This window comes from Pyxicephalus adspersus, chromosome 7 (assembly GCF_032062135.1).
Source record: "Pyxicephalus adspersus chromosome 7, UCB_Pads_2.0, whole genome shotgun sequence".
NCBI lineage: Eukaryota > Metazoa > Chordata > Amphibia > Anura > Pyxicephalidae > Pyxicephalus > Pyxicephalus adspersus.
The window spans coordinates 40,231,722-40,256,696 of record NC_092864.1 but is presented as its reverse complement, the minus strand read 5'-3'; the positions used below and the strand labels follow the sequence as shown (position 1 = coordinate 40,256,696).

At 37.9% G+C, this 24,975-nt stretch overlaps 1 protein-coding gene across 1 annotated transcript in view; it reads right to left on the bottom strand.

The window, feature by feature from the left end:
• Positions 1-11,081, bottom strand: part of KCNJ3 (potassium inwardly rectifying channel subfamily J member 3) — a 136,724-nt gene extending 125,643 nt beyond the window's left edge. Inside the window, exon 1 of the mRNA XM_072418167.1 lies at positions 9,552-11,081. Coding sequence (XP_072274268.1) covers positions 9,552-10,223 — 672 coding nt within the window. The 5' untranslated portion in view covers positions 10,224-11,081. The remainder of the gene's footprint in view (positions 1-9,551) is intronic.
• Between the last annotated feature and the right edge of the window lie 13,894 nt (positions 11,082-24,975).

Sequence of the window (24,975 nt, the reverse complement as noted above, 5' to 3'; positions counted from 1 at the left end):
TTGGTTATCCCATACCCAAACCTGGCTCCCTTGCTGGTTAGTCTAGACCAGTAAGTGGTCACTCACTTTTGCAATGCTGGAATTTTTAGATGTCTGAAAGCAGTCCTGCCTGGAACACACTCATTTGCACAAGGAACGTTTACTTGTTTTAATGAAAATGGGTGAAACATAAGTACAAAGACACATTCTTTATTTTTGCCCTTGGAAACCAGTAAAGTTACCACATCTGCATAAAAGAGTAAGGAATATCAGCATGTATGAATTACTATAGGCATTGCTTAGATAAGGTCCAACAATGTCACTATTTCTAGGTGAGTCAATATGACACTGTGCTGCCTTCGGGGTCAGGGCAACATGAGCATTTTCTACATCATTGGAAACAACTGACTGGCAAAAAGTAGGCCCAGAGCTAAAGAAAAGGAATAAGCAGAGGGCCACATGACAGGATGAGTGGGGAAGGCAGGAAAAGCAAGGGTTAAGAAAATTAGGAGGTGTTGCTAGAGAACATGAGGTGATGGGGTGATGGGGCAGAGCCAAAAGTTAGGAGGGGTTAAGGGTTATCATTTATAAAAGGTCAGCAGAGAGTGGGAGGTCAGTAAGCTAGTTGAAAGAAGAAAGAGAAGATTCCACCCACCCTCTTTATTGTTTGGGTTAGAAGGTTTATTTTGTTTGTCAGGGCAGCTTGGTGGGTTTTTGAGGGTCCATGAGAGTAGGGTTGGATGCATACAAGGTAGTTGGGGTGAGGAACCCATCGGAGTAGGGAGTTCTGGAACTGGGGGCCTCACGGAACACTGGGTTGTCAAGAGGCCCAGTGGGAGCAGGGGAAAACCTGTGAACGGTCCTTGAGTCCGTGTGGTAGAAGTTGGGGGCCTTTTGCAGTGAACAGGAATATCCACTTTTTGGATACTTCTGACTCAAGGACAGTTCACAGGTATTCCACTGCTCCCACCGGGCCTCGGGACAACCCAGTGTCCCGTGAGAGAATAGTATCATCATGGCCTTTAAAAAACCTTTCAAATTGTAAATGTATTGGTTGATTAGCAATGTTTAGCATTATTCAAAATAAAGTAATTTATTATTATTATTATTATTAATAAACAGGATTTATACAGCGCCAACATATTACGAAGCACTGTACATTAAATAGGGATTGCAAATGACAGACTAATATAGACCGTGATACAGGAGGAGAGAACCCTGCCCCGAAGAGCTTAGAATCTAGTAGATTGTTTGTTAATGAAAGGCTGCTTTGGCCAGTTTATCCCAACTACAGGTCTCCGTGTGTTTATTTAGAGGTTAGCAGTCGAGAGGAGAGTGGAAGTGGTGGTAAGCTGGAAGCAGTGGTAAGAATGTCTTCTTCCACTCCACCCTGGTCATGGCCATCAAGAGACTTCCCTTCCTTCATCTCCTAATATAATTGTATATTGCAAAGTGGGCAGACAGCGGGGCCCTAAAGCTTTTCTAATTGTTCTTCATCCCCCATGCAGATAATGGAAAGGGCTTACTGCTGCTCAGGACTAAACTGCATACAAGCACTTAATGATTTACTTGTGTGTAGAGCATATTAAATGGTGAATTGATGTGTACACTCACTTAACGGTGTGAAAACACAAAAAGCTCTATGGGAAACTATCCCTTGAAACCTTTTAAATTAAAAATAAACAAAGAGAAAACACATTAATAAGGTTGAAAATGTAAGCTATGTCTCCCTAAATTTCCCTACTTAGTTTTCCTTCTTTTAGGATTTTTCCATTATTTTCAGTTTGTGATCCTGCCGGTAAAACATTTCCTGTGAGTGACAAGGCCCATCATTTTATACCTATAAAGGAAGTATTTAAGGGCTACAAAGCACTCCCCCTCATTTTTATTACATGGCAAGGGTGGTCTGGAATCTGAGCTGAAAGCAATGTACCGGATATATAAGTGTAAACAAATATTTTTTTTTTCTTCTCAAAATGCTATTTGGTTTATATTTAGATCACACCAGATAATGGTGCTGAGCATGAGCAGCATGACATCAGCATGAGCAATTAATAAAGTGTTTGTTACATACTTTACATGAAGACACAGCACAATCTACTGGTGGCCAATAACCATGCAATAAAAATTTAGAGCAAGTGACCCACAATAACTAACCCAAAAGTACAAAATATTTTAACCAGTAAAAAGCAGGAAGAAAGATATACAGATTGAGCCAATGTGAATTTAGTTTTTCCCCTTTTAAATATATATATATTTTTAAATATCACACCATAGATGTATTTATTTTATTATTTTTTATGTTTCTGCTGATTACTGTTTTTAATGTTAGCAGTAACAGTCACATTTCATGCCCTAGGTTTATATACAAGTAAACACATTTTCCTGTATTTTCAGGTAATATTAGGTACCTTGGTTAATACCTAGATTGGTTTATATTCGAGTATATACAGTAATCAGTAACAATCAGCAGAGACAGAGAGCACCTCATTAGATTTTTGGTAAGATCACCAGGTATTTCTTTCACTTGTTTAGAAGATATAATAAAATGTTTTAATGATTTAAGAGAAGTTAATACACTTTAATATTAGGAGATCTACATGATGCTTTTTTCCTAAAGATTGAAATTAAAAGAAGCCAACAATCTCATAATGCTTTGCTCATAAATTCTCTGCACCACTTTGCAATCGCCTCCCTGGAAGGCACAGATCATCTTTCAGTCATAATGTGCACAGTGAACCTTATATAATGCTAAAAATAAACACTGAACGAGGACTAAATCAGGTTCGCTGAGCTGTAATTGTTAATTTAGTTCTATTTAATGGTAGGGTAGTAAAGAGAGCTCACATTAACCTCTTTTATGTCCTGAAAGGTAGAAAGAACGCTTGTCATAAAAACGGGTTAACAATGCAGCAGGTTGACAATACTCCTATATATGTGTGTGTCATTATGTAGGATGACTTGCCATATAGTTTACGTTTCTTTCAGGCTGAATTTTTTTTATATAAGTCAGATTCCAATGATATTGTGTTTGCTGTATACATTTTCAAAAATTAAAGCGTTTGTGATTAGTCCCTCCATGCGATAGGTAAATTTTCTGCTAATTCTGCCAGTAGATTTGTTATTGTTGTCCTTCTTGTAGGACAGTGACAACACTACTCCTGCTAAAAGTAAACCTAGCACAGCAGCGTTGTCACATTATGCAAGCTAGCTAAATCAGAAAACAAATATAAATGTATACAAAAATTCTGCACATTTATGTAAAGATTGATTATTTAGATTCTTGCATTAGAACTGTGCTGAACAGAGCTTGTTAGGGAATGTTTAAACCTTAATTAAAGCTTTGGTTTGAAGTCCATCTCCAAAACTGATCATGGCTTTCTGACACTCAATTCTAACCCATTTTGCATGTTTTTAAAGTTCCCTTACCATATGAATGAAGGTATGCACCTAAATTCATCATACAGATCCCTCAACAGTATCAAAGTGTGGTGGACCACTGCTCCAGTTCTGAAGGTGTGCCTACATCAGTCAGTGGGAGCAGGTATGGCAGGGACATTATCAATATTACAGATGTCAAAACTCAAATGCTTACCTTCCTCCAAACTGTTGAGATCTTTACAGTGTGGCTCTACCCAGTACTGCATATCCCTAAAAGAAAGAAAATTTCCTATATGGAACACATGCACCATGGCCCCATGGGTGTACTGTGATCCTCCACCATCATTGTAGGACACCGTAGGAACAAATGGAGCTCTGGTATACATCTGCTATAGGAAGAGGAACCAACCTTTCACTAGGTTAACATTGAATGGTTTAATTTACTGAAAACAGATCAAGCCAAGCAGCTAAATGAAAAATTTAGGAGCATGCAATAAGTTTTTTTCCTCAAAGCAAGTTTGACTGAGCTCTGTAACCCTCCCACCCTGCCCCACTGCATGGTGACACCATTAATCAATACTGAGATCTCTGGCTTTCTGTGCCACCTGGCTTTTTACTGCATTATAAAAGAGCATTACAACATTGCCAAGGATCCCCTGTGCTCTCCTATTCCTGTCTCCTAACATTCAGTCTCAAACTAATGTAAACCTTCCCATAAGCAAAGTTTCCAAAGATTTCCATCTTTTTCATCTAAATACACTAAAGATGTCCTATTGGCTGCCCTGAACATCATAAAGCTAATAAACGTTACCGTTATCAAATAAGCTCCCGCCATGCAGCCTGTGGTCTGCAAGAGCAGTTCATATCTGGCGGTAAGTCCCATACTGCATTGCTTCAATAATTATAAACTGTGCACCTGCTCAGTGGCAGCTAAAGCGGAACTAAACCTCAAATTAATCTGTAGCCTCCCGCCATATGTCGGTCCTCACAGGTTCACTTTAGCATTTGTTCAAAAGTAAAATTATACTTTCAGAATATGTGCACATGGATGCCTTTGTTTAGTCACACCAGTGTAATGATACGGACTGAGCGAAAACACTGATTTTTTTACTGCAGTTTTCATCTAGCTTTTAATTGTCATTAAATTCATTTTTAAACACTTCTTGCAATTTCTTTCAGTCCTTATTCTATCTGTCTTTTTTGACAGGACAGTAAAGGGACTGATAAGCTCATTTCATTATCACTTTGCTCTCTGTCTCAGCACATCCCTGCACATGAGCAACTGGCTGGCTTTGTGTGCTTCTTCTTTCCCTCTGAGTCCTGAGGTCTGTTGTAATAAAATTGCAAGAAGCTGATACCAACTTAAAGCCAGGTATTCGTACTGATTAATTTAAAAAAATGAATGTGATAAACTAATAATCAATACAGAGCTGTTAATGTGTAAATGTTATATTATTAATCCAGCATTAAAGTGAAATTTGCATAAAAAAAAAAAAACAACAACACCTACAGTACCTTTAAATTTGAAAAGACCTGGATCCCTGGGCACTTCTGTTTTACATTCCAAGAAAGCCCCTTATGACGCAGAAGGAGCAGCCTAAATCCTCCCGGGATACGTGATGATAACAGGAAGCTTCCCTTTTAGCCTTAACCTCTGCGGTGTTAAAGACGAAAGGGAAGGGGTCCTCCCCAAAAAATATATATTTATACATTTTATATATATATTATAACATTTTATTTATTATATAATGCATTATATATACAATATATATATATATATATATATATATATATATATATATATATATATATATATATATATATAGGATTAGCCACCTCTTTATATACTGTTAAAAATGTGATGATAGGTCTGCTTTAAACACTGTTTAAGACTATTTTAGTGTTTATTTTTTATCCAAAGAAATAACAGAGAATAAAGATAGTTGCCTGCACAGACTGCAGTGTAGAATGACTGACGCCAGCATGGTCAGAACTGCATCCTGCTGCATTTAAGCACAGCAAAAAAAAATTTAAACCAAACACCCAGGTGGAGAAATGATGAAACTCTGCAATGGACTGCAGTTTCTTTACTGGTGTTATATGCAAAGAAGAGTTAAATACAGAGCAGAGCACGAGGGCCTGCTTATGTTAAAATGCAGAATTAATACATGCTGGCCTGAGTTTTATACATGCTAAATCACATTTTTGGAAAGCTGGTCCTTATTTGGAGGAACTGTCCCTCTTTGGACAGAAACCCCTTTACCCTATCTTTGTCAGCTGTCCTTCTTTATGGTTCAATGGAAAGACTTCTATAAAATATACTATTTAATAATCAATAGTGTTGTGCTACACTACACAGGGCATTTAAATACATGATAAATAAGCACATATATTATCGTTTGATTAGGTATTAATTCTTCATGGGCAGTGACATTTCAATATTTCAACTAAGTTTGAGGGACTTTGTTCCAATGCAATGCCATAGTCATATTATTTCTTACACTACCTTTAGATGTAACCAGGGTCCTGTGGAACACTGGGGTTCCCCTAGAGCAGTGTTTCTCAACCAGGGTTCTGTGAGGTTTCTCCAAAGGTTGCTAGAGGTTCCTTGAACAATGAGCAATTTGTGCCTTTCTGGTCTGTTCAAGAGACACCAATGGTCTTTTGGGCCATCTGTAAGGGCTTCCTATTGGCCAGCAATGTAAGAGCCATTATTCAATATAATCACTACAATAATGTACTGGAAGCTGTGGATATAGTCATTATAACAGAGGTTCCCCATAGTAAAAAGGTTGAGAAAGCCTGCTCTACCAGTTACTGGAGGTTCCTTGATCTGTGGATCACTGACTTTCATTTAATAGTGCCTGCATTTTTTTGGATTTTGGCAGGGCTTCCATGAGACAGCGGTGAAACGTTGCAGACCTGAAGGATTGCATATCAGAAATTCCATACCCAATAATACATAATCAGATAGAATTGTGTTGATAAGGGGGAAAAATGTCTCTTATGTTGCTTGCCAGTGGGAAGAAGGTCACCCTTATAGCCAAAAAGATCATTGGTGTCACTTTAAACAAACTGAAAGGTAGAGATTGCTCATTGATCAAGGAACCCTTGGAAACCTCTGGAGGAACCCTAGGGTTCCATGGGACCCTCAGTGAGAAACTCTGCTGTATACTATATTATTGTTTCTACTTTGGAATCAATATTCAAATTAAGGACATTTTGTGTATTTTTTAGGGGTTTATGGGGTGTAATTAAGCTCGATATCCAAAACCTGTCAAAAATAAGAACTTTCATTCTCCTTAATATTATATTTTTCTTTACCCTACACATATACAAAAGAAAAAAAACACAAACTCAAATACAAATCAGTGAATGAAAAAACAAGGACCCCACTTTTGTGGTCCAGGTAAACAGTACATTGTGGCCACCTATCTGATCTGACTAGAGAAGAAATAACAGTATGTTGATCAGTCATCGCTCTGCCCCATAACTTGTAACTTGTAACTAACTCTGTGTAACTTGGACTGCAGTAGAAACTGGGGGAAAGATTGGACAGGGGTCATTGGTAGAAAGTAAATGAGGGTTCTTGAAGGCATCTTCTACACAGTTCCGATGGGGTTTTTTTTCCCTTTTAACAAATTGCCTTTACACCCATAAAAAATCAACAAAAAGATTATAGTACAAAAACCAATGTGATGTACAGTATATATATTTTTTTATTAATATTTTTGTGTGTGTGTGTTTCCATGCTGTCGTTCTGAAAAATGTAAGCCGGCACACTGATGGGAAAAGATTGCAGGGAGGATAAATGACAGGGACGGCACCATAAATCGATAGCGTTGGAACATGATCAAGCAAAAATACAGTCAACAAACAAGTGGACTCCTCCAGGTGATCATTAAGCCAGAAAGTTATACGAACAAATTAATGTGTTGATCTATAACAGTGATGGATGAGTTGGTAAATGAGATTCCAGTATTTACCGATGGATTTAAAAGACAACAAAAGTCAAGTAAGGCCTATAATAACTAGCAAATGTTAACCCCTGAAATGTCCCTAAATATGCAGACTTTGTTACCATGACTGCATAGAAGTAAACCATCTGCATGAAAGACTAGCTCTGAAAACACACACAAAATGAATTATGTAACATGGGTGAAAAAAAATGGAATCCTACTTACTTAAAGGGCACCTGTCACTAAAAATGAAAACAGGTTGTATAGTATTAAATACCTAGAAGACAAAGGGGAACCATAAGGTCATGATAGATGCCTTCATAACCTTGTGTTCCAGATATCATATCCAGCAGAGTTTGGGGATACCTGAACCTTGGTACAATTTGGACCAAGTAAGTTCAGGCCACGACTTTTTACCTTCAGCCAGAGTTCTAGGTGAGTAGCAATAGGTGACAGAAGTTTGATTGATGCATTGTGAGATAAATGGTGGGGGGTTTGCAATTTTGCATAACCTGGGTTTGGGGGTTGCTAGAAGGAGGAGAGAGTAACGGCAAAGTAGTCAGCTGTAGGAACATTATGTTCTGCCTACATATAACTACATTTATATAATTATTTAAGGTAATTATATGTATTACCATGCTAGTAGATAAAGTGTTAATTGTTGACTGATTCCTCTTAGGAGTGGGAGTTTTATAGCAACATAAATCTGTAAATTGGTTGTAAAAAGCCTTTTAGTAGCTTGAAAATGTGTTCAAGCCCCAAACACTAGTGAGATGTATGTTGTTGGAACATTACTTTCACTTTACATGCAAAGTAGTGACATAGCTCAGAACTCTAAAACAAAAACATATCGATGAAATACACAGACCTGCCTGTATATGAAGCCTACTCATGGCTTGGAAAAATGGCCAGTTTACGGTAATATTCTCCACCAGGGAAAAGAGTTTAATGTTCATTGAGAACGTAATAGAGAAGTCTGTGGTTGTAGGTGAAGTGGATGGCATGGGGGTAGAGAGGTCAATGGGATATGCTGGGAAACCTTACAGAGATCAATCAGGGTTGGTAGGGCTTATGAATATCTGACTACCTACAACAGAAACATGTAATGGTTGGCTTCCACCAGTTACCTATAAAATAACCAAGCCATGGGTATTTTGTGTACCCAGCAGTCAGCTCATAATGCCATTAGTAACAGATACCTCAGCGAGTCATTGGAACTGAAGAGAGGGAGAAGGATGTCCATTGTCTGGATTTTGTACTTTTTGTTTAGTTTTGGTTATGAGTTCCTCTACCTTTTTAACATGGAACCCTTGAAATAACTTTCAAGGTCCTAGGGAACCCCTACTATAATTATTATATCCATAATTCATACATACAGTACATTGCTGGCCAGAGGATGGAATGTCTCCCTTACAGATACCCAAAAAGATTATTGATGTTACTTAAACTGACCTGGGAGGCACAAACTGCGCATTGCTCAATGAACCCCCAGCAACCTCTGGAGAAACCTTAGGGCTCCAGGGCACCCTGGTTGAGAAACACTGCTCTAAAATGTGCTTCTACAAAGAGGATCCTTTGCAATATACCAGCGCTCAATGTGAGAGCAGGGAAGGCAGAGGATTTTATGGTTTGACTATTCCTTGATGTGATTAAAGATGCAATGCAAGTTGATATTGTACTCCACAGCCATGTCTATATACAAGTATATCAATATCTGTCGTGGGCCATACACTAGATTGTATTGCAATAAAATAGATGTTAAATTATACTTCCAGAACCTGCACAAAAAGAGTCACAGTTAAAATCTTTGCAAAGCTTTTCTAGGTCACCACATTTCAAATGTAGATTTAGTGGAAAGTGTGAAAAATATTTTAAGCAAGTCGTGATTTTTTTTTTCAGCAATGATATTTTTACATTGCATCGTCACTTTATGACTGTGTGTGGAGTGTATGTGGTTCTTTTCACAGTAAAAAGTTATCCTCAGCTCTCTTGATTCTTGCAGATGTTTACATAATATTTGTGCTGTACTTTTAATGTATTGGTTTTAACAACCCTGGCAGTTTCCTAAAATAGCCCTTCAGTCAATATAATGAGGTTGTGCAAGCTCCAAGCTAAATTGGCCATCAACATTTTCCAAACACTATGTTTTTTTTTCTTATGATTTTGAAATACATGAAAAAAAATGTTTGAACCTTGAATATATCAAAAACATATAAAGTTGTGTATACTTACTTTTAGCAATTTACAGCGAATTTGAGCGGAGACCATATGGCTGTTTCGAAGGTTGCCCACTCTGAACATCAGGGTGAGCTTGCCATCCCTCATGGAGATGACAGCATGTTCGCTGAACATGAGAGTCTCTGCTCTCTTTTTGGGTTGGGACATCTTAATAAACATGCAGCCTATCAAAAAGGCATCAACGATGGAACCAAGAATGGATTGGAAAAGGAAGAGAATTATTCCTTCAGGGCACTTGTCTGTGATGTACCTGAATCCATACCCAATGGTGGCCTCAGTCTCAATGAAGAAGAGAAAGGCAGATGGAAAGTTGTAGACATTGGCCACGCAGGGTGTGTAGTTCTCGTCATGTGCTTTGTTAAGGTCCCCTCTCATATAGGCAATGACCCACCACATGGATGCCATGAAAAGCCAGGCAACGGTGTAGGTCAAGATGAAGATGAATAGGTTCCAACGCCATTTAAGGTCCACCAAGGTGGTGAAGAGGTCAGAGAGGTATCTGCTGGTCTCGCTTCCCAGGTTTCCATGCTGGACATTGCATCTACCATTCTTATCCACAAACCTCTGCCTTTTCTTTTTGGGGGCAGCTTGATTAAATCCGGAACCACTGGAGGAAGTGGTCACTACCTGATAATCGTCCCCAAATTTCCTTCGGAGTGCAGACATAATATGAAAAAAGCAACAACAGCCAGATTCGGTGGATGTGCAAATCAATGTCAGTTTATTATCCTGGCCTTTCGCCGTCTCTTTTTTGGTTGCTTTCCACAGCCTGGATACCTAAATCTGGCAAACTATCGTTTTCCTGCACCCAGCTACAAATCTGATAATCCGTCAGCATCCATTGAGAGGTTGTGTGAACTGGTCAAAGCAGGTTACAAAACTGATTGGCAATAGCTTCCTAAACACAATACAAATGATCTCATTATCTCATCCCCAGATCCCTATACCTTTGGCAGCACAGCATCTCCAGCAGCTTTCCCGTTGCCTATAAGTTAGCATGCAGAAAGAAAGAAAATTAAAAAAAAGGAATAGAAAAATTAAGCAATCTGGTTACAAGAGTAACAGTAAATCTCACTCCCTTCTGTTCAGGTGGAAGTCTTTTAGGATGGCTCTCATTGAAAGTATCACTGAGCAAATGCACATGGGTTCAAGCGAAGGTCCAGGCTTGCAGTCTTATAGAAGCATAGTCCCCCCTCCCCTTAAAAAAGAGAGGCTCAGCAGAGCAGAACTGTCTTGTGCTTGCTTGGATTTGAGGTTGCAACATCAAGCTTGCTTTCTCCAAGCAGACTACTCTGCCTATAGCTTCCTGGGATGTTGTGAACAAAAGACACTAATGATCCTCAGAGCGCACAGGGTCTGCTTCTATCCTCATACTCTTTGCAGGAGATCCTTTTGAGGGTCTAACAAGGGGAGGGGGTGGTGAGGTGGATGACATGAAGGGAGAATTAGCTCCAGTCTTTTTTTCTTCTTGGGGGAGGTGGAAGGATCATGGTGATTGTGGTGAGTGTGTGTTAGGGAGAATGGAGATAGTGTTGGTGTGTGTGTGTATATGTGATCAGCTGCAGCGATCCCTGACTCCGCCTGCTCCTCTCTCTTTCCTCCACTCCCCATCTGTATGGTTCTACCAGACTGCAGTGCCCAACACACACACAGACAATGAGGACATCTTCCTACACACACTTGTACAACATGCACTGCCATGCACAAGGCTCAGTACACAAGCACCATTGCCTGAACATCTTCTCCATGAAAGCAGGTGCACCCCAGGGCATTGCTATTGCCATTTTGTCTCTAATTTACAGGGGGACTCCGCTAGCCTCAATTTTAGGCACAGTACCTGCATTAAAAAACTAAATTTTATATATATATATATATATATATATATATATTCTCTGCAAATATTTTTGGGTTTAAAATGGATCCAACTGCAAATCTGTAATGATTCTGCTTAACTTGGTGTGCGTACTTGCTGCAAGTCGCTTTTTCAGTGAATTTTTTTGCGGACTCAAATGCAACACGCACAGCTGCATTTATCATATGCTTAATGCACAGTAATAGAACACATAGCAGTTGTGTGTGTTGGAATATAGACTTCACTTGTGTTTACAAACATTATTAGTTATATATAAACTTGTGCAAAGCAAACATGCAAAAAACATCAGCTTGTTAGGGGTAGACATACACAATTCAAAGCAATGCATTAATACAGCTCTCAAATGTCACATTGTCACCATGTGTGTTATTAGCATTGAACCCAATTGAAGTGAAACAGGAAGATTTATAACACATATATAACACATAATCAAAGGTATACCAGTGTACGGGCAACCAACCTTATTACATCAGATTCATTTTAACCTTGATTCATGTAACATGTATCACACATCATATTTACATATTAGGTTTGTATTAAATAGAATTACATTTTCAAGATTATAACATATACACATCATTCTCACATTTACAACATATTCGTTGTTACAATTGTATTAAATAAAACTTCCATCAAATGTTAACTGAAGCATTGCATTATATTATTGTGTATACTATTGTAAAAATATGTGTTTTTACTTTGTAGTATTTCACTGCTGTTTATCTCCTGCAGCCTTATACAGTCATTGCCCCTTTGAAAGCACTCCATGCCAAATGGCATTTCTCAGAATAGATTTCCTGACAGTGACAATAGTGGTCCATGCCAATATAATGCGTGTTGAAACAGGTATTCATAGAGCTCATTGGAAGCTTGCGTGGCACTACAGCTCAAATAGATGATAAGGAAAGGGCATTTTTACCTTTGCAAGAATTGCCTAGTTTTTGACAAATATATATATTTTGCAAATATACTCACCCAAAACTGCAGTCACATGACACTCCAGTCCCAATGCTTCTTTTCTTTCAGGTGTACACATCATGGCCCTTGTGATGTAAAAATGTAAATAATTCCCATTGGCATTCCAGTGGATAGGGTCAGGATTCAGAACACAATGCAGAAGCAGTGATATTAGTGCAAAATAACAATAGGTAACTGGGAGTATTTGCAATATTGGATTGGCACCCTGCACCAGAAAATGGCCCTGGCAAGAAACTTGGATGGCAAATTTTGCTTTGGAAGTAGGTAGTTTTTTTTTTCTATAGATGAGCTTTAGGTGCTTTTGCACTTTGATAAATTAAATATAATAATCTACATAAGAAATAAATTGCACCTTGTATCTTCACACATTTTGAGAATTTTGCACAATCTATAGGGAGCTGACTGGCTACTGATAGTGTAATGAACACGAAAGGCTCAGTTACATAGTCCAAGTATGCAATTGTCCATGAAAAATAAACACTCACTAGCAACTTTATTAGACACACCTGTTCAACTGCTTGTTACCAAAAGTATCTAATCAGCCAATCACATGGAAGCATCACAATGCATTTAAGCATGTAGACATTGTCAATATGACCTGCTGATTTTCAAACCAAGCATTACAATGGGGAAGAAAGATGAATAATTACTTTGAATGTCATGGTTATTGATGACAAGTGGGGTGGTCTGAGTATTTCAGAAACAGCTGATCTGCTGTTTTTTAACACAAAATCATTATTAGGGATTACTGAGATTGGTCCTAAAAAAGGAAATATCCAGTGAGGGTCAGTTCTATGGGCTAAAATCCCTTGCTGATGCCAGAGGTCAGAGGAGAATGGCCAGATTGGTTTGAGCTGATAGAAAGGCAACAATACATCAGGTAACCAATTCTTATAGATGAGATATTCAGAAGAGCATCTCTGATTGCACAACACATCCAACCTTGAAGCAGATGGGCTACAGCAGCAACAGGGTATAACAAGGAGAAACTAATCCCGCAGTGATATTGGTTTAGAGCTACCACTGAGGTGGTTGCTGAGCCAATTATTAATCACAAGGAGAAAAGAGAAGGAGAGAAGAAAGCGGCTCTTTTTTGGCAACATCTATTTAAAACATCTTAAAATCTTTTATTCATCTTACTAAAATACATATATTTGAAACCAACATTCATAATAAGAAAGCTGCAGTTCAGATCAGAACCCAGTTAGCAATAAACAAACACTCTCACATAATAGGTGTTTGATGGATTAAGGGTCAAAAATACAATAGGCATAGTCTCCCCCAACGCGTTTCGTCATGGTGGGCTTCTTCAGAGGATTTTGAGACTTGGTATATTAACCCAGAGGGAGAAAAAAGAGAATACATTTCCTGTATATCTCAGATGAAAGGTGATAAACGAGAGAGTAACAGGTTTGGAGGCTTTTGAATTGGAATCTTTTAATAGATAAGAAGTTGTTGTTTTTACCCCACTGCTTGTAGTTGAAACACTTATATTGTTGAATATGAAAGCTAAGCACAGGAATGTAGGTTAAAAAGTTGGAATTATTGTGATTGTGTGAGTTTGTTACATGATGATTAGGACAAGTGGGTAAAGATTCCGCATAAATCTGAGATCACAGAAATGTTAGGACGTGGAAATGCTGACAGGAGTTTATACTTGTATTCTTGAAGATTAGTAGGATCTTATAAGCAATTTTAAAGAGTCTTCTAGGAGTCTATGGGAAAGTATCCCAAGTGAACTCTTGAATAGCGTGATGGCAATAACCAAGAAGGGATGAGCTGGTGGCAGCTATCCAAACTAGGCGTTATGAACGGCTGACAAACAGGCCTAGTTTGGATGCCTTCCACCAGCTCATCCCTTCTTGGTTATTGCCATCACGCTATTCAAGACTTCACTTGGGATACTTTCCCATACACTTCTAGAAGACTCTTTAAAATTGCTTATAAGATCCTACTAATTTTCAAGAATACAAAATTATATTGATGGCTTAGGCTAGGTGGTATAGTGGTGCCAGGGATCCTTTCTTGGCCCACTTTGGGCCCTCCAGTACCATTGGAGCATCATCTAAATGCCACAGCCTACACTAATATTGTTGCTGATCATCCATTAGTGACCGCAGTGTCCCTATCTTCCATCAGGACAATGTCACAAAGCTCAAATCATCTCAAACTGGTTTCTTACACATGACAATGAGATCACTGTACTCAAATGGCTTTCACAGTCACCAGATCTCATTCCAATAGATCACCTTGGGATGTGGCAGAATGGGTGATTAGCCTTGGTGTTGGACAGCCGACAAAAATGCAGCAACTGTGTGATTCTTTGTGATGAAACAAAATCCCTGAGGAATGTTTCCAGCATGTTGTTGAATCTATGCCATGAGTTAAGGCAATGCTTTGGTGCACTAAAAACATTTGCATGCTTTCTAGCACATTTTAGGTCCTTTAAATATTGAAAACATAAAGCTAACACTTTTTGCTTAAGACAAATGCTAACAATTAACCTCAATGTGTATTTACAGTGGATATAAACCATATCTGGATAAAAAATAATTGCTCTGTACATGCTTTATGTATTTTTCCTTTTTTGCATCAATGCAAAAAACCATTTCTGCACGATCTTTTATTTTCTTCGATTCAACAATGACTTAAGTACCAACTGCATCACAGCTGTCACTAACTTCCTGATAGTCCTGATGGTGCACCATGCCTGTTCAATGTGTCTGTTTGCAGTCTCCACCAGGCCCATGTTGAACAAGGTGACAACACAGAAGTACAATTAGGAGACCAGGACAAAGCTTTATGACCATTGAAGGGCCAGAACAAGGATACTTATGGTAAAACCCTCAAGGATTATTTTACACCTTAGATTTATAAAGAATATAAACCATTTTAATAATCAGCATGCTAATTTCAGTGATTAGGTTTAGATTTGTTTTTAACAGATTAGTATAAATGCACGTGAATACATGTTTCAGAAAGTGGGCTTTAAAATTGCAACAGTGTAAATACCTTTTATGCACTAATTAGCACACAGTAACTGAGGTTTTTACTCGTTTTCTATCAAAGGCCCAGTAAACACAAAAAAAATAATTCAATTTATCAGTAGGGGCTACATAGTTCCACCATGTGATGTTTTTTATTTTTTATTTTGTTTTTCAGTTTGTATTATGAAGAATGAGGATTTTCTGGGACACAACGATAGGCAGGGATAACCAAAACTTCCAGGTTGTCAGGATCAAAGTCAGGGAGTGAAGCAAGAAACTTGCAAGAGTATCCAAGACCCAGAAAAAGCACTTTGGCAGGACTTAACCTTTAATTTCTGACACCTCTGCTAAAGTCTAGAGCTGCTCCACCTATGGACACTGCAGATCAATATTAAATCTCAACAATGAATAACTGCAAAGGCAGTTAATTGTGAGGAATATAATTGAGAGGTTCGAGAAGGTTAAAGAGGAATATTTGCAGGGGTTAGTATGCAATGAGGATACAATGTAGTTTTGATGCTTTGTGTCGCATCTTATGATCAGTGAGGTCAATAGTCTTGAAGGGTAATGCATTTCAAAAGACTGGTAAGCATTTGCTAAGCAATTAGGCATTTTGGAAGTATTTGTATGAAGCAATAAAAAACAAATGATGTGTCTTCATTTCCTATACCCCTCCAGTTCCTCTGCAAGACACCCGCAATGCTAGAAAACCATTATGATATTGGTTTTCAGATGTTTGATATATTCCTGACGAGAGTGGCAGTAGTTTGTAGGCTTTTTAACAAGGAGGAACCCTTAAAATAACTTTTAGGTCTTAGGGAACCCCTACTATAGCTACTATATCCACAAGACACAGCATGGTGATCAGTAGTAAAAATTAGGGATGAGCGAGCGAGTTTTTAACATTCGATCTTGTGGCGAATTGGGTCGGTCTCGCTTACTGAAATTGTAAGCGAGAACCGCCAGTGTAAATTCGTCAAACAAGTTCGTATTACAAAAAAAAAAAGATTGCAGGCTGTGCTGATCAATGAATGCAGCGCCGGCTGCATTCATTGATCAGCTAAGTGTGCGATCCCCGGCACTAGAGGTTAAATGGGGACAAGTCTCCCCATTCAAAACAGCTGATTGGAGGCACATCTGTGACTGCAGGCGTACTCTTAATGGAATTTCTCCATTGAGAGTTTCTCTGCAGTTCAGTTCCCAGGGTGCTATTGTCCTATTTCCCTTTTTTTCCCTAACTTTTGCAGTATGGTCCCTTACTAAACTTTTCTTTAGCCCAAAAGTTTAGCTTTAACATGGTTGCTTTGTACAGTTTTGTGTAACATTTACCTAAACTCTGGCTGGCTTGGTGGATGCTTGGTGCAATAATATACCTACTGCAGGTACTTCTATGCTGTTCTTGGTGTCTGATATGCTTTTTAATTCTTCTAACTCTTCCTTAAGAGTCTGATATAGCTTGTAATGTGACAGGCTGACCCCCGCAGTAATGTGGGCTTCAAACAGAAGTTTCAGTTCACCCCCGTATTTTCTTTCCTACTCTACCAAAGCTGTTACTTACAGAGAAAGGAGTGGGAGTACAGTGGGGGTGTGGGAAAATGAAGACGGGTTTAACTATCTAACAGCTGAGGAAGTTAATGTTATGGATTCCCTTCTTCCACAGAAAGATTCATATATCCAACTGCAATCACTGTACAAGTTTTGATGCAGCTCATTGCATTGTAACCCTGCTAAAATATGTCCATGTTACCGTGTTTCCCCGATGATAAGGCAGGGCCATCAAATAAGACAGCCCCCCCTTTTTAGGTAAAAATGAAAAATAAGCCCCCCCCCAACAATAACTGTGTACTGTAGTCTTCTTCATGGGTAAATAAGGCATCCCCCTGAAAATAAGCCCTAGAGTATATTTTGGCCTTCAAAAAAAAATAAGACAGTGTCTTATCATCGGGGAAACAGGGTATCTGCGATTGACAAGACACAAGCATATGGTAATGAACTTTATGGACTGATGTCATTTTTTGTATCCAATCCATCAATTGTGTAACTGTGATTCCTCTGTTATCTTGTGTTTAGATATGTCAGTGCAGTCAGTACACATGCGCCTTTCTATCAATGCACATTGTAAGTGTATCCAAAACACCTTCAGTTTACTTGTGATGAGTTTGACAAAAGCCATACTGTAAAACTGATCTCTCAAATATAAAAGACACAAATGACTTGTATTCATTTATACATTATTAAATGTAGTTTTAAGCAAGGAAAGTAAATTTCTGAATGTATTGCAAAGCTCAGAAATTGAGAAGAAACGGTGCAAAGAACCATTCAGTTTATGTCCTAACAAGAAGCAAGCTAATATTAGGAGAAAGAAAATTAACAAATGTATGAGATCATCACTATTCTACTTCTTTCTACAGTTCATTTGCGGGTTGGGGATAGTCTACAGTGACCTGAGGAAATAAACTGTGGGTTCAATCTTTTGACTGAAGGTGAATATTTCAACAAACCTTTATTTGTTTATATTTTAATGGGCTATTCCTTTTATTATTATGGTGTAATTATTATTCCTTTTATAAATAAAGTTCTGCTTTTTTAGCTATTGATGCATTGACAATTCCCAGGTACATTTGGCAGTGTTTTATATCTGTACAATACAATGTCAGCTGTAAAGCCACCCAATCACTTCTACATTCTCAGCAACATGACCACCCCATGTGTGCCTGGGTGCTCGGGACTTCCATGGTGGATGCCAGGATAAAGAGTAGTGGATAGTATGGAGAAAACAAAATATATAAATGATATAACATTAAAAAAACAATTTTAAAAGCCTAAAAGTGCAGTGGAATGTTATAGAATAAAAAAAATTCAGTCTGTGCCAACTTATGTGATCAACAGAAAAAAATAGATAGATAGATAACACAGGATAGTTCAGTTGTCTCTAGTTACATTCTATTTATTCATTCTTTAGCAGATCCTTTTTTTGTATTGACACTTTCCCCATAGAATCAAAGCAGCCATTAATTGGTCATGGTTCACTGTTCGGTCACCTTGCGGTTTATGCATCATTGTGTACATTTCCCTAGGGCAGGCTTATCACTGTAGCAAAATCTGCAAATGTCATGAACGCATTTGCACTAATTGCAACCTGGTTTAAACCATTCAGCAGTTGTTTTGTAGCATTTCAAAATTCTAGTCCAAAGGGACCCCCTTCTCTTAAATCAGTATATGGAAAAATACAAACCATTACCGTTTACCCCCACAAACGTAAAGTGACCATTGCATAATAAATCAAGCACACTCCATCTCTGCTCATGCTACCGCTTTTTATTGGCTGATGTATTGTGAAGCTGCAGCTAGTTGTTTTACCAAATGATAAGGCAGACGCAGATCATAGCTGTGTATGTCTCTTTGGAGCCCAATTGGGTTTTTAGTTCAATTATGCTAAATACATTACACAATAATGTTCTTTAGAAAGCAGTCATAGCCTAGAAAAGTCTGTCCTTCCAGCATTATTATTATTATTATTATTATTATTAATAAACAGTATTCATATAGCATCAACATATTTTTGCAGCGCTGCACAATAAATAGGGAGCATGGTGGCTGCATCAAAACCTCCAATCCACAAATCCTTTTAACCTAAAGAGAGCTCTAACTCAGCACAGTACTTGTCAGACCTCTGCTAAGAGACCACTGCTTCCCCATAGGGTGCAAGTGTGCCTTTCTGTAACATGCAAGCAGGGGACCATTTTTGTACACCATTTGTGTTGCTACACCTTTAACACAGTTCAAAAAAAAAAATTCACTTGCCAAGGATTTTCAATATATTTAGTGTATTTCAGGTCTGCTGAATCCAGAAATGACATCAGTTTCATTTAATTGGCTCTAGTATTTGTGATACAGAAATCAGAATAGATGATTTTACCAACAACAAATGTTAACACAGCATATTATTATCAATCTTTATTTACACAAATGTTTTGCATTTTATATATTAAATGTAGCATTATTTTCATGAAACTTTAATTTCATTTGCCTTTTTTTTTATTCATACATTTTTTTCAGAAATATGAGTTCCTCAAGAAGAAGTTGTTTAACCCCCCTAGCGTTCTAATTCTGTCATTTTTTGATGCAAAAAGTGATCCTATTTTTTTGGCGTAGAAATTTTTGTTTATATTATGGGCCTGTAATTCTTAGGATTAACTCCCGGGTATAATTATTATATTTATTTATTATATTAGAATCATAATTTATAAAATAATACATAATTATAAATCATTATTATAAAAAATATTTAAAAGCAGATTACTCAGTAATCTGCTTTTAAATTTCCCGCCCGGCCACGCCCCCCGACGGAGAAGCGCCCCGCCATCACAGCGGGATCGTGAGATAAGGTAAGAGGGACCCTCAAAGGTACCCCGAGTGTGACTCGGGATTACCGCTTTTTGCAATTTTTTCCACCCCGAGTCACACTCGGGAATACCGCTAGGGAGGTTAAATGACCCTAAATGACCCCAAAATGTATTTTGCTACATCTGTGGTGAATATTCTCAGCAAAAACAGAGAAGAAACATTGCAGAATTTGTGAAACAAGCATATCTTGCATATTTTGGTATTAAACTGGGGGACCAAGATAAGTACTGGGCTCCCCATATGGTATGCAAAATTTGTGTAGAGTGTCTACGTCAGTGGAAAAATGGAAAACTGAAAAGTTTGAAATTTGGTGTCCCTATGGTATGGCAAGAGCCCAAAAACCATCATACTAATTGTTATTTTTGTGCTGTGAATGTAAAAGGTTTCAATCGTTACAAGAAAAACAAGTGGGAGTACCCTGATTTGGAATTAGCAAGATGACCTGTGCCGCATGGTGCTGATGGTCCCATACCAGTGTTCAGTACACTCCATGATATTAATGTATCCAACATGGAGGATATACAGGGTTTGGACTGTAATCCAGGAGTTAGTAGTGGAAGTTAATATGAAGGAAGTGTTTCATCAAACCAGCAGTTCCCCCAAAAAGAGCTCACTGATTTAATACGTGACCTAAATCTGTCAAAACAAGCATCTGAATTTTTAGGATCCAAGCAAAAAAAAAGAACTGTCTGAGACCGGAAGTTGAAATAACTGTTTAAAGGACAAGAGAGGTGACACTCCTACCATATTTCAGTGAAGATGGAGACTTTGTGTACTGTTGAAACATCCCAGGACTACTAGCCCATATGGGAGTACCAGAATACCGAGCAGAAGACTGGCGGCTTTTCATAGACAGTTCCACTCGAAGTTTGAAATCTGTTTTACTGCATAATGGCAACTGCTATGCATCAATTCCAATTGGTCACTCAACAAAACTTAAAGAAGAAAATGAAAATATCGAAATGGTCTTACAAAACTTTGCTATCATGATGATTTAAAAATGGTGAACTTCCTACTTGGACAGCAAAGTGGATACATGAAGTACCAATGTTTCATCTGCTTGTGGAATAATAGAGCAAAGCAGGATCACTGGAAAAAAAGTGGCATGGCCTCCAAGGGAAAGCATGAAAAAAGGTGCAGCAAATATCATTAACGAGTCAATGGTTGACAAAGAAAAAATCATTCTCCAATCCCATGTCATGGTTTTCAAGAACTTCTTGGGTAACCATAAAGCACAAAATTATCAAGAACTGGTACAAAACTTGCTCCTAAACCTAAAAAAGTTGGGTGCTACTATGAGCATAAAGGTACACTATCTCCATAGCCATTTACAAAAATTTCCAGAAAACCTTGGCCATTTCAGCGAGGAACAAGGGGAGAGGTTCCATCTAGATATAAAGGTGATGAAAGAAAGGTATCAGGGCAGATGGGATAGACACATGATGGCAGACTACTGCAGGAGCCTTTAACATAATTGTCCTGATCATCATTATAGAAGAAAATCATACAAACTTTTTTTTCATACAACCAGATGCCTCACTTCATATTTTTTTACATGCAAAAACTGTTAATTCACAATGATATACCTGTCGGGCTTATGAAGAATTGGGATAGTTTGTCCTACTGTGCAGTCCTACTTATTGTGACAGGCACTGTGGGTATTGTTCATCAAAAAATCAGTCAGGGATTCTTTGTGCGAAAGAGTACAGCTCAAAGCCTGGCACATGGGGAGCTTGTGTCCAGGCCTGTTTGGACTGACATCCCGCAATTGAACTTTGTGAAGGGACAGAGGTAGTATATGTATGAAAAGACCAGTTGGTCTGAGCTTAACACCAAATAATTTGGACGAATACAAGTGGGCAAAAATGCCTAAAATGCATTCTGTGGAGTAGACTGAGAGCCAATGGAAATCTCTCAATTTGAAGCCAAATTTCACATGAAGAATTATTATGTCTCCTTTTCTAGCATTATTTTTTCTGAACACAACACTTCTGCCTAATCATCACAATTTGAGGTCAATTTGAGGCCTACTTTACCGTTCTCAGTAGCATTATTCCACCACCAGCAATCATCAGTGCACCCACCGCCTAGCTTTAAAAGCATAACTTCACCTTTGTAATAAATAAAAGCATTTAATTTGCAGCTATTTCTTGGAACCTTTGTGCACTGCTCCTTCCAAATCCTTCCGGTGGCATTTAAGGTTTACTAAATTCCTGAAAGAAGACAAAGATTATTAGACAAGTCTGGCGAATAAAAAGATCTACCTGGAAACAACCCCATAACAAACATCTGCCATTAGCATACTTTGGATAAAAATTGAACCACCCCAATTATCTGTTCAAAAAAATCTAAATAAAAAGAAAAAACCATTGCTTTAGATTTAAATCTTAGTTGTTTTGTGGGCTGTGATTATGCAGAATGAATAATCCCGGGTATACAATGCACAATTACAGTAAACCATTTTTTTCCTTCTTCAAGTAGAATTGATGTAGAATCAAGCATTTTTCCACTAGAACCCATGCTACAGGTATTTTCAATTTAACATGGTAGTATTATCTTGTATTGAATTTTTCTGGTAGAATTTAGTGGAGTTTCAGGGTACATTTTAGGTAGATTTAAAGCATGTGTTTAAAACTTAGGAACATGTACTAAAGCAAAGTCCACTTTATCTGGTAGAATTACAACATTTAATTCCCTAAAAAACTGCCCAGTTAGCAAAAATAAGCATTGGAATACTTTTTAAGGCTGAAAATGTATCAAATCGGTAAAAAAGTTGAATGTCACAAACTAATTCTCCTAATTTTTTTCAACTTTTTCCAATTTCTATGCTCATCCTGCTTCTAGTGCTTTCAGATTTTTTTGTGATACCTTTTATTACTATTGTATCAGTTTATACATATCTGTGCATTAGAGCAAATAATGTCATTGCTTTAAAATTCAACTAAAATTTGATACTGCATTGGTAAAAATCTGACTTTCTGAGAGAGAGTGATCAAGCTTTTTAGTAGTTTACTTCTGCCGGTGAAGTGCTGCCTTGCGGGGGACACTACATGTAGCTTCTCCCTGCAGCAGCCCTATAGAGATGCAAGTGGTGGTGCAAGTGATCAAGCAACCAGCAAGGTGCCAGATGCTGGGAGCCATATCGGATCACTCGATCCTGAGGCCGGCCTAACTATGCCCTAAGTGTATCTAAATCTTTTGGATCAACAAGTATTTTCCAGCATTTGTTGGACAGATAAAACAAAATTATATAAATTTATTTTAGGGGTTTACATATGCTTTAAGAGGTTCTCCCAAAATAATAATAAATGTTATATTTGCAGTCTTATGTTCACCTGTGATTTCGGCTGTGCCGTTTCCTTCGGGCTGCACAATCACTTGTCAGAATCTTCTTCACTGAGTCCCACATTCATACTAAAAATCTCCTGTCCATGTTAATAAGTGTTTGTACTCCACTTGGACTGATTCCCTTCATTAGCACAGAGAAATGTAAAAACCAAAAATGATCTACCTCCTATGCAAAATTTCCCCACAATTCCCTGAAATGCTGACACTCATAAATTACACGCAAAGATATTTGACATTAATGTAGGTTAGACATGCATGACATCTCCATGGGCTCATTAGAGAAGGACACCATTGTGACATTAAGTACCATGCATCAGCTGACATGATGCCTACAAGACACAGTTATTTATGGCAGGAGGTTTGTGGTTATTGATTGAGGTATGTTTTGCACACAAAGCCATATCAGGCACTGTGCAGTAACATATGACCTTTCAGAAAACCCTGTACTGTCTTTTGGAGTCAGAATAAATGGCACTGATGTCATCACTTAATCTGTCTCTTGTAGTATTTGTATTACCAGGTTTTGCTCTTCATTATTGCTATATTGGTGTTTAGAATTGGGAATGGCTATGATGCCGATAAATCAAGACATTGCAAACCCCCAGCAGATTCAACATTTTCTACCTGTAAAATTTTACTGCATAGTATTTATTTTTTCATTTAATATTGAAAGGAATGTTTCTCCTTTAAAAACATATTAATCTGTTCTTGTTTCTTTCTGAATTTTTGTTGTATGTTGAATTGGACATTAGAGAAAACTAATCTCAGAGTATTGTCCTTAGGGCAAGTGACCCAAATCAGTGGCCTGACTTTTCTCTGCTTTAGTTAGGCAATACAACCTCCCTGCCCCCAGCTTTTGATTGGACGGTGAACGATCAGCAGCAGTGTAAAATCTCATTGGTCTCATGCTTCTTCCTGTTCCTTGGCAGAACATGTATGCTTCAGCATTCCTGATTGGCTCCTAGTTTGCCCCTACGTCTCCTAATCTTAGTTTTGCTCTTTAAGGCATTGCATAAGATTGATTTCACAAGAAATTTAGGTATTTCAACTAGTTGACCTAATTTTAATATATTGATATAATAATTTATTGGTGCTTTCTTAAAAATGCCTGGAGTTCAGCTATAAAGCAACATAACCTCCGAACAGAAAATCCCAAAAAAAAGGTGGCCACGCAAAAAAGAAACAAAATACTTATCTCTCCTGCTACCCACATCACAGCATGACTTCTATTGATTCCTAATTGAAAAATTCAGAAATCAACACCATGGAGGGATATCGATCTGCTGAACCCTTGCAGTGTTCAGTAGTTTCCTTTGTTGACCCCTATGTCATTACAGGACACAATTGAAGTGTATAGCCTGGTACTAAAAGTGGAACTTGCATATTTAAAAAGCAGTGAAAGGGACTTTCTAAAAACATTTACTAGTTTGAATTCAGTTATTTTTCATTTACCATGCTTCAATTCAATTTTATTTACCAAATTTACCATTCATTTGAAATATTTACCTTAACTGAATGTCAGATTCATTGTTAAGTATAACCTTTTGGGTGAGTATAATCACAACATGGTTGGTTTACTCTAGGACAGTATTTCTCAACCTTTTTAACATGGGCGAACCCTTGCAAAAACTTTTAGGTCTTAGGGAATCCTTCTATAATTACTATATCCACAGCTTACTGTACCTTGCTGGCCATTGGGAAGAATGTCACCTTTACGGGTAGCCAAAAAGTTAATTGGTGTCAGTTGTACTGATCTGAGAGGAACAAATTGCTTATTGTTTAAAGAACCCCTAGCACCCTCTGGAGGAACCCTGGTTGAGAAACA